This window comes from Pleuronectes platessa, chromosome 2 (assembly GCF_947347685.1).
Source record: "Pleuronectes platessa chromosome 2, fPlePla1.1, whole genome shotgun sequence".
Lineage (NCBI taxonomy): Eukaryota > Metazoa > Chordata > Actinopteri > Pleuronectiformes > Pleuronectidae > Pleuronectes > Pleuronectes platessa.
Window position 1 is genome coordinate 10,659,333 of NC_070627.1, and position 11,438 is coordinate 10,670,770.

General features: G+C 41.7%; 1 protein-coding gene across 1 annotated transcript; it reads left to right on the forward strand.

The window, feature by feature from the left end:
• The first annotated feature begins 691 nt into the window (after nucleotides 1-691).
• slc6a1b (solute carrier family 6 member 1b) lies at nucleotides 692-10,168 on the forward strand. The gene is made up of 14 exons (XM_053443058.1): nucleotides 692-938; nucleotides 1,254-1,385; nucleotides 1,656-1,756; nucleotides 2,222-2,331; nucleotides 2,748-2,880; nucleotides 3,600-3,734; nucleotides 4,229-4,332; nucleotides 4,823-4,947; nucleotides 5,347-5,459; nucleotides 5,725-5,856; nucleotides 6,932-7,034; nucleotides 7,190-7,290; nucleotides 7,966-8,133; nucleotides 10,018-10,168. The coding sequence occupies exons 1-14, from the start codon at nucleotides 692-694 to the stop codon at nucleotides 10,129-10,131; spliced, it is 1,818 nt and encodes a 605-aa protein (XP_053299033.1). The 3' UTR covers nucleotides 10,132-10,168.
• Nucleotides 10,169-11,438: the final 1,270 nt, after the last annotated feature.

The window sequence follows — 11,438 nt, forward strand, 5'->3', positions numbered from 1 at the left end:
AAAGTGATTCTTATTGCATGAGAAGTCTTTATTTGTTCCCGTGGGGTTCACGAATCGTGGGGCAGATTCTTCTTCTCTTTTTTCTCTCCACCCCTCAAGAAATGTCATGTTATCAAAATGAATGCATGCGTAACAATCACGTACAAATACATTTTCGATATCAAGATTATCAGTCATATTTTCTATAAAATTTTCAGCACATTATTTCCACCTAAATTAAAAAAATGTAGTCACACTTTTAAAACATGATTTGTTTTATTAATAATTGATTTGTTATGTTAAGGAAGAAGTAATTTCCACTCCAACTGAAATCCAGTTACAGGGTTACAAGGTAAATTACGCACGAGGGGTTTACGCACATTATTAAGATGTGATATTCCACCTCTGACAATATTTGAAAACTGGTCTTTTGAATGTTAAACAAATACAAATCCCTCATTCTCTTGAGGTGCTCTGGTTTTATTTCCAAGTGCATTTTTAACCCGGTGCGTATTTCTTGATATTTCTAGGGTCGCTGGTGCGCTGCTGAGGCGCCTCAGCTCCTCTCCATAATCTCTCTCCTCTCTCCGGTGATTCGTCTCTCCGCTCGCCTGCTGGCTGCACGGGACGGGGAAGCTGCTGTCTGCCTGGACCGGTGCTGAAACCCCCACTTCTACACTGGTCAGGATTATACCCGACACGTACTGCGACCATGGCCACCAACGGGACCAAAGCCTCGGACGGACTCGTCTTAACGGAGACGTTGAATGACGCGCCCGCCACCACCACCACGCCAAACGACAAACCCAAAACCTTGGTGGTGAAAGTGCAGAAGAAGGAGCTACCCGAGAGGGAAACGTGGGGCGGGAGATTTGACTTTCTTCTCTCATGTGTCGGATACGCAATCGGACTCGGGAATGTCTGGAGATTTCCTTATTTATGTGGCAAAAACGGCGGAGGTAAATCAGGAATTCTTGGCAATTTTCCTCTTATCCATACACCGAAAGGAGTGCAGATACATCAAAAGCTGCCAGTTAACTCCCGGAGGTCTTTAATTTAAATAAATCTTAAGTGTACCCCATCTACCCACCCCACCCCCACCATGGTAGCCGTGCGTAATTGCGCACAAGCAAGCGCTTGTACGCAATGATCTGGGCGCAGTTTTAACCCACCAAATACTCGTTTTTACCACATATCTCTACCTGGATTATGTTGAATGTGATACGTTTATGATTGACCTTCACTTACACCTTTACCTCTCACCTCTCATTCAGGGGCCTTCTTGATTCCTTACTTTTTGACCCTCATATTTGCTGGCATGCCCCTGTTCTTTCTGGAGACGGCTCTTGGTCAGTACACTTCTGTTGGAGGGCTTGGAGTGTGGAAACTGGCTCCCGTGTTCAAAGGTAAAAAAAAAGCAAAAGGCACTCTTGTGGTGTCCTAAAGGCCCTTAAGTGTTTTTTTAATTGTTATGTTAATTGGCTGCCTGGAGACTGCCAGGTTAATAACATATACATTCCACAATTTTTGGATTTGGGGGATTTGTAATTACGTAATAACGAGGAAAGGTTTATCCTCTAGTAACAGATATAAAAATAAAAATAAATTGTATACAAATTATTATTCTTTTCAAGTTCAATTTAACATCTCACGCCTCTAATCTCCTATTCTTTCAGGTGTGGGTCTGGCTGCTGCGGTTCTGTCCTTCTGGCTCAATATCTATTACATTGTCATCATTTCCTGGGCTATTTACTATCTGTACAATTCCTTCAGTTATGTAAGTATTTGATATTTGTACCCACCCTGGGGGATGGGGGGGGGGGGGGGGGGGGTTGGGGGCGGTGGGGGTTCCTTTAAGATCTCACACAAGTGGCCCTTTAAACCAGGACAAGGCACAGATTTTTATTTTTATTTTACATCGTAACCCTTTTAGTTATGTGGCAGCTCCTATTTGCCAGCAACCACTTATATAACAGTGAACAAGCCTTAACAGAGTATGACATTTATTACTTCCTTTCCCACATAATTAGCGCCTTACACAAGGTATTGATAAATGCATTTGGCGATGAGGCATTCACTCCTGAGAAAAGCATGAAATCTCAATGTCCCAAATGAGTATCACGGTCTTGGCTGCTCGACAGCCACAAAGAATGGGACCCGGCAGTGGGAGAGTGGTCCAAGTAAAAAGAGCTGTCTGTGTGATTTTCTTCTTCTTTCTTCTTTTTTCTCCCTTAATTTTCAGGAGCTGCCATGGCAGACTTGTGGCAATGCCTGGAACACAGAGAGCTGCTACACCAACTACAGCCTCCCAGACACCAAGAACCTCACAAGTGCCGTGCAGGAGTTCTGGGAGTAAGCTGGATACAAGAGTCTTTTATATCGCAAGAATACTGCTCTGTTGTGAGCCGATATTAGCTGCACACAAAGGTCATATACCCTTCAAAGGGTTAGTTCAGGGGTCAGAGTCTGGTGGGGCCATCTGCATTTCTGACTCTGGCCTAACTTATGTATCTGTCTACTCAACTAGCATGAAAAAATGTGGAAAAAACTATAAATCGCATCAAAACCAAGAAAAAAGTTGATGAGTGGAAAAAGGAAGCCAGCAATGAATGCACCAATGATTGTTGAAAAGCTTCAGGGCACGAGAAAAGAAAGCCATGGCTCTTTTTGAAAATCCAGACACTTGCATGCAACCATATGTCGTGCACGTATGAGATAAAGGATGAATTTGTGCACTGAAGTAAGACTGCTTTATTCCCTCCCTGCAGACGTAACATGCACCAGATGACCGATGGTCTGGATAAGCCCGGGGAGGTCAGGATCCCACTGGCTATCACACTGGCTATTGCATGGGTGCTGGTCTATTTCTGCATCTGGAAGGGGGTCGGCTGGACTGGCAAAGTAAGTGGAAGAAAGAGGACTCAGACAAAATAAAACTAAATCTACTGGGTATAGAATTTGCACCATTTCCCTCGATGTGATTATTCAACAAGACTTCAGATTTACTGAAGGTCATAGAAGTGCCTCAATGACATTTTGGATTCATCTTCAATAACAGGATTTCGATGACTTAAATCTTCAGTTATGCATTTTAAATTAGCTAATTCTGTAGGATTAGCAACAACCTTTCAATGCGACAATCAATTTAACTGTCATAAATATTCACAGAAAATAACTATGAAAAGTTTGCAAGTAACCAAATATATTTACATGCATTACGCATCAGCAATCATCAATCAATGTTGACCTATGGGAAAAAATAGTGCAGAGATTAGAGTTTCCAAAGGAGCATCAATGACAAACTCTTTTTCTGAAGAATTTAACATGAATGCTGATAAATGTGTTGACTCTGACAGCATGGTGTAAAATTAGATCTTCCAAGAAGTCAAATAGCTCACTGGCAGTGTTGAGGCCAACCATTGTGGGGTCATCTTGCCTCTGGGGACAAGGAGACTAGGTCACTGTGCTGCTCTGTAGGGGCGGTGCCACAGTAACAGTGGCTCTTTTGTCTAGTTTAACAACAGATTTGTATCCTATATTCCCAAAGTGATAATGCTCAATGGCTGTGTGAATGGCTGTGTGATTCAGTTGGTTGAGGCTTTCATCTCTGTGTCCCACAGGTGGTCTACTTCTCTGCCACATACCCTTACTTCATGCTGTTCATCCTGTTCTGTCGTGGCGTCACTCTTCCTGGTGCAATAGACGGGATCCTCTTCTACATCACACCAAACTTTGAGAAACTTAAGGAGTCTGAGGTATGCTCTCTCTCTCTCTCCTTCACCTGCTCTCCCTTTCTGTTCAGGAAGATGCACAATCGTCAGAATAAAGGTGCGGCTACAGAGATTGAAATGAGCTGCAGTTGAAATATGGGGGGGGCAACATAGCACACACTGTATGCAGGCCAGAAACAGAGAAACTATGTAGTCAGTGACCACTTGCTTTTTAGATAATGTCGTGTTTTTTCTCTCAACACGAAACTTAGCTACATCATTAAAGGTCAGGTGGTGCATGAGATGGAGCCAGATCAAGATGGGATGTAACGGGATTATAATGGATCCGGACTAAGCGTGACACTACTTAGGTTTTCCTCCGTTTCTGATATATAAGAGATAACATACATTTATGCACACGACTTGATCGGTCTAAGCAGTTAAATTGGCTCAAATCCCACATTTGTAATAGTAGCTTGACTCCAGTTTGTGTCCACACCTGGTTATTCATCAGTTATTGTCTTGTCTCTGGCCACCAGGTTTGGCTGGACGCTGCCACTCAGATCTTCTTTTCCTACGGGCTGGGATTGGGTTCTCTGATTGCTCTCGGAAGCTACAATACCTTCCACAACAACGTGTACAGGTAGGTGATTGATGAAGGGGCGCCATTCAGGTTTATTTACCACCTTGAGTCTATACCTATGAAAAGGAAATGTTAGTTTCTCTTAAAAAATCATTACAGACACATCCCGTACCTTTTGGTTTTTGTAAAGGTTACACTGCAGACGGCTCTTCCTGGGATTATTTTTTGGTTTCCTGGCAACATGGTGTTTTCAATTTTGGAAATATTTGAGCCTCCATCTATACTTTGGTTGGTCTCAACCAGTGTTACCATTGTAGAGTTACCATTAGTCAGCAGCACGACAACTGAGCTGAACATTACATCCGTGGTTTCAACTGCTGGAGCCATTTTAGAATAACAGGTCAATATAACTGCCACTGTGCTGCTGCAGGATGCAAAATGGCTCTCCGCCGTCCCTTCCCCCCACGCCTCTCAACAATGTGTAACGGCTTGATAAGGAATTGATACAAGCGTGACAATGGCTGCCTTGTGCTTTGTCTCTCCCCTACAGAGATTCTGTCATTGTCTGCTGCATCAACTCCTTCACCAGCATGTTCGCGGGCTTTGTCATCTTCTCCATCGTGGGATTCATGGCCAATGTGACAAAGAGACCCATCGCTGATGTAGCAGCCTCAGGTAATTGCAATCAATGTTGAAACTCGATAGTGAGAATAGGCGGGGGCGAGAGATTTTTTTCACCAATAAAAAGAAAAATGAAATTATTGGGCTTCTTTTTTTTTCAGGCACAGTGGAAGTTTTTACCCTGTCGCAAAATGTCACTTCTGGTTTCTGGGTTTACTAGAGATGCAAAAATTGCTCACTTATTTTTCAAAACTGTCTGTCCTTGTAAACACCCACATTTAACTTTCAGCACTCGTCTTTCTCCCAAGGGCCTCAAGGACCTTTATTTGATCCAGTACTGGAATTATTATACACATTTTTAAATACATTAGAATGTTTTACTCATAAAACTCATCTCTTATCAGCGTCTCATCTTGAAACCTGCTCACAATGATCTTATTTGTCCTTTATCAGGGCCTGGCCTGGCGTTTTTGGCTTATCCTGAGGCTGTCACCCAGCTGCCTATCTCTCCCCTCTGGGCCATCCTCTTTTTCTCCATGCTGCTGATGCTGGGAATTGACAGCCAGGTAAACATAATGAACACACACACTGGCTTTCGGCTTTTGGATATAAATCACAAATGATCATGTAGCCTTGCAGAAGCAAAGTAAAAGTGGGGTTTGAGGCCAGGCGTCTGTTCCTGGTAATAAAACATTGTGTAATTGGGTCTTACTATTACTTCTCATTCACATGAGGACTTAATGTGAGGTAGTGAGCGATATGAGGTATTTAATGTGACAACAGTGTATAACATAACCCTGCTGTTTTGACATGACTCTGCAATCTCTCCAGTTCTGCACCGTGGAAGGCTTCATCACTGCCCTGGTGGATGAATTCCCCCGGGCTCTCCGAAACCGCCGAGAGATCTTCATCGCAGTCGTCTGCCTCATTTCATACATTATTGGACTGTCCAACATCACACAGGTACACACACACTTCTCTCTGACTGGACAATCTGCTGAGTCTCACAGACTTTATATCTGTTGTCAAATTCAAAAATAGTGGGTCTGTATTACGTAAATTAGTCACCATGGGTCTTTGTCATGCTTTTAGAATTTTAGAATTAATAATAAATATTAAAATACCTTCAAAGCACATGTTATTTAATATGATGTGATCTTATAAGCTTAACTACAAATACATTGAAAAAAATACACCTCACGAACTACAACCCTCCCCTTGTGGAGCATTAAGAAGTACGACCAATGAAAAGCTGAATTACTGAATGTTGTTCAATTTAGAATTATTTACTTTTCTTTTCCTCTCCTCTCTGCAAATTGGATTTCAAGGTTAAAGACTGTAACTTCTGATCCAGCATGTAAAAAGAGATGTTAAAAGTATTTTTGTAATAAATGTTTTCAACTGCTGCCAAATGAAATTAATAGTAAATGCCACAAATCATACAGTCGTATTTCTTAGACTATTTGAAACAAAAAAAAGGATCAAAACTTTGTGGAGAAATCAAAAGTCATGGGAACATTGCTTGAGATGCGTCACTGTCTATATTTGGGAGCTAGATCACTGCAGGGCCGAGGTCATGTTTGTCTCTGACACTTGAGGACTCTGCATTGACCCTGAAGTTGTGCCACAGTTGATTCCCATCATGCACTGCCCTGTTGGACCGAGGCAGTTGCCCTAATTGCAGTTGCAGCCAGTATAAACTCCATCAAGCTTCAGGCAGGTCCCTTTGAGCTGGTCCCTGAGATGTTCTGACTGTGGACAGACATGCAGTGTTATCAAGGAAATGTTTGATCTGCACTGACCCTGTCTGCACTCCACTATCACTGCACTGCAGCTTCTACAAGGAAGCCTTTGCACCAGTTCTGTCCTCACCGATGAGATGTCTCTGACTCGCAGCAGCCACAGCCGCTGGTGCTCTCGCCCTCCATCTTATTCCACTTTAATGGTTTACGTCAGATACGCTAACTGATTATTCTATGTTTTTCTTCTTCATCCGTCTTATCTCCTTCTCCTGTTTCCCTCCTCTTTCCTTTCACAGGGTGGACTCTACGTGTTCAAGCTCTTTGACTACTATTCAGCCAGCGGGATGTGCCTGCTCTTCCTGGTCTTCTTTGAGTGCATCTCAATTTCATGGTTCTATGGTGAGCTGCACTCGTGTCTCCCTAATCTTCTCAAGGATGCTTTTCACCCAGAAACACTCACACTGCACATGTCTAACTAGAACCACTGTGAAGGGTGGACTGTACAAATATTTGCATTACGAGATAACTAAAGCACATTTTGCTTTTGGTTCCAGGTGTGAACAACTTCTACGACAACATTGAGGAGATGATTGGCTACAGGCCCTGTATGTGGTGGAAGCTCTGCTGGGTCGTGTTCACCCCCCTCATCGTTGGTGTAAGTGTTGTGTAGTCTGCACCTGCCTCTATTTTTTCAGCTCACCTCATTTTATATTATTTTTATTTGATTGTTTCAATTTATTTTTTTTTGCTCTATTTCATTGTCTTGTTCAGCTTCTTTTAAATGATTGATTACTTGACATTTAAACTTTTTTTTTATCAGCCTACATATCATGATTTGAAAAGTGCTTTATGAATAAAATGTATTATTGTCACTATTATTGTTATTAGTGGGTAAAATGCAAGGTACCAGAAACCAAAGGGGAAATAACTCTGCTGAAGGTTTACATTACAGAAAGCAAAACATCCTATTAACTTCATGCACAAGGTCAGCTTAATCTGACCTTTAATGAAGTGCTCAGTTTATCTCACTGTGAAGTATTCATTGATCGATATTAACAATGTCTAATCCCTCAAGTATTCAAAAGTATATGAGTATTCGAAAGTACGACTATCTAAACTGTGTCTGATGAAGCTAAAGATCATTCAATAGTGAAAGTTAAATTTTTATTCAATGTGTAAATAGTCAGTTCATGACCATATATGTACGTGTTCTACACACATGGTTTATACCACAAAATAGCAGTAGGACATTTTCTTGCTTTCAAAGATTTCAAATCCTACAGTTCCTTGATGATGATGAGTTATTTTCCCTTGTCCCTCTCGTCTACAGGGTGTCTTCTTGTTCAGTGCAGTGCAGATGGTTCCCCTCACCCTGGGTGACTACGTATTCCCAGCCTGGGGTCAGGGTGTCGGCTGGTGCATGGCCCTCTCCTCCATGTTGCTCATCCCAGGCTACATGGGCTACATGTTCCTCACACTCAAAGGCACATACAAAGAGGTAAGATTTGTCCAAGTTTCTGTCTTAATTGTAGATGCAGTGGACATGGTGATGAATATTTCACATCGGATCTGCACCAAATTGCAAACTGTTTTTTGACCAATCAAAGAAGAGGTAGAAAAACACCCAATTTCATTATGTTACAGAAAGTCCTGGATCTGCACCAAAATGTAATGGGTTCTTCCCTGACCCTCACCTCATCCTTCCACCAAGTTTTGTAATAAATTGTGCAGTAGTTTTTGTGTAATCTGGCAAACAACAAACAAACAATGTTAAAAACCTAACCTCTGCAGAGGTAATCTTCATACAGTAACAGGACAGTTAATATTTGGAGGGCACTGCACAGAATGTAGTAGTATCCATCGCTGATGATCACGAAAAAGTTACAAAATACAACGAATATATATTGGGTTGGTGTATTGCAGATACGTAGCAAAAAGATTTCGCAGAGTGCATCGCTGTACCCCCCTCTGAGCATTTCACACATCGATTAGCTGGTTTGGGTTCTAATCTGCAGTCTGCAGAGAGGCAGGGTCTGTGCTGAGGGTTTCAAGTGGATTACTCCGTGTCAAAGATATTCTGTCGCTCAGAAATATTATTACAGAGTGGATGGAAGACCAATATTTAGTGGGAGCTGATAATGTGTGAGGAAAATGTTATACACTATGAATGTGATACACCAGCCCTGAGGATTTTATAGAAGACTTTAGTTTTAACCAGAAGATTAAATGAACATTTAGGGTCATTGCGGATGTTTACTGGAATACACTGATCCAGAATCTGAATCATCTTTATTTACGTGTGTGTAGCAATGAAGTGGTACCTGAGATGTAATTCAGCAGTCACAGAACTCTTCGAGCTGGAGGTGAAAACCTTCAGTTTAGCCTCATTTGATTTTGTTTTGTACATTAAAGCTGCACCGAGGCACTGTGACTCAATGGTTTTGTAATGAGCGAGCACACAGGCATGCTGGGTAAAGATGTGATGAATTGCCAGGAGGAGTGGAGCGGCGATAAAGGGATTAGTAAAATAGTGTTTCTCATTCCATCTCTTGAACAATTTTCGACGGCTCTTTGCAACAAAACCCCCTGAGTTCTTGTTAAATGACGTTTGATTTGTGTGCAGGGTTAGGGTTAGGCACTGCATTTTTATTGATCTAATGATTCTAATCAATGGTAGATAACACCTTTTCCAGCACGCCATTAACATTAAGAGCTTTTTCATTTGCAGTCATCCATTGCGCGCTGAATAATAACCTTATACATCTATACGGCCCCTGGTGACAGATACAGCTTTAAAGCCACCACTGACAGAATAAATGGGCCGTAATTGCAGACGGAGCAGCAGAGGCTGTCAGAGGCGATGTGCAGGTGTCAGATCCTGCACTAGCATCTGATGGCTGATTGTCTAATTGTAGCAATCAGCCGGCTGATTAGTGCTCTGCACCCAGGCGGACGCTTACTTTCACAAACACTCCACATAAATGCCTTCTATGCAGCAGGGTCCAAAACGAACAAGAGCATTGATAGATTTGCGGTTTGGGGATGTTTTGATTTGATCTGTGGGCTTAAAAACCTGTTTAAAATATAGTCTATGTGAGAAATAATGGTATTTATTTTCCTTTAACAGCCATATTGCAGAAGCTATATTTATGCAAACCCCTGTATATCACGTGAGGGAGCTTTTCAGAGCCTCAGGCTGTACTTTCATCAAGCTCACAGCTGTGGAGCTGGTGTGTTTTCAGCTTATGGGTTGGATCGTAAACTTTGCAGCTGTCTAGTCTCCACTGTCTCATTGTAATTTCACATTCAGCTGTGCAATATCAGTGGTGTTGATCGTCCTCTCCATGTACCCCCCCCCCCCCCCCCCCCCCCACCCCTGCAGCGTCTGCGGATAATGATCAAGCCGGTGATTATGAAGAAGTCTCAGGAAAACGGCCCCGACCAGCAGACGGAAAACCAGAATCAGAACCCTGCCAACGAGGAAGCCTACATCTAGAGACCTCCACCCGTCCCTGGCTCCACAGCCAGACCTGCTCTGCTATAGAAAAGATGTAATCAAGGTTGGGAACGACCACCAGACTTCCACGTCTGCTTTATTCACCTACCTCCTGGGGACACGTGAGACCAACCTGATTACACAGTTGTTTTTAGTGGTTATTCTGTTTGTTGATTTGTATAATACAGAGTTATAAAAACTTAAAAGGAAAAGCAAACTACCCAGCAAAGTTGTTGTGATGTTATGAATTTCATTATGCAAAAAAGTTAGTCTTTTTAGAAAAGGAGACGTGACTTAGGAAATTACTCTATATTGAATATATGATTTAAATTTGGAGGCCCGCGTTGATTAAATAGTAGGTATTGTGCTACTTTGAAGATATTAATTAATCTACTAAACTACAATTACTGTACAAAGAAAAAAATATTGGTTATTGCATTTTGCTTGTACATGAATAAATACATTAAAATGAATGCTGTGTATTAGGTGAAGGAAATGCAATTTGAAAGTTTGTAAAATAAATATAGAATTTTGACCAATTTTAAGAAAATCTGGGAATGTGCAACAGGTAAGGCCAAATCTGCTTGTATGTGTAAAATATCACTTAGCCAGACTATCACTCCCTTGCAGGATCCTGCAGTTTGCCTGAAATGTTTACCACCCATGTCTGGGACAACCTTTGAAAAGCACAAGTAAAGTATGGAATCTGAAGCGTCCAGCTTTTCTGTCTTTTTATTTTCTTTTTTTGGCTCGACTGAAACCTGTGGCCATAGCAAAAAATAACTTAGATAGCATTACTTAGCAAGAGACTGTTATAATTGTTTCTTTGTTTTCTAAAGAACAATAACTTTGTATGTTGTCTAAATCTTTTTTTGTAGAATCACTTTTAGGTCGTTTTCTATATGTGAGAGTGAGAAGGACCAAAATCATACTAGAGTTTGAAAGTTTGACCCGCTGACGATACCACTGGATTAAATCAAGCATCCCCATTTTGTCTCACTACAGAGCATTGGGGTGGTAACTAAAGCATCCGCTTACAAGCACAATTTGGATCTGTAAACTACCACCTGTAACAATAAAGGTGTAGCCATTACAGAAATCCCACGTTTGCACTGTGCATACAATATTTCTGGCTGAGGAGGACGTCCCCTCCGACAACCAGTTCAGTGGAGAGAAAGAGTTGTGTTGCAATAAGCCAATGCTATTTCAGATCTACTGTGCATTTTAAACTGTGATTGAGGAAGTTTGCAGGGACCACTGCATTGGAAAACCTTATGATGGATTTCTATGATCGCTACCACTATTCG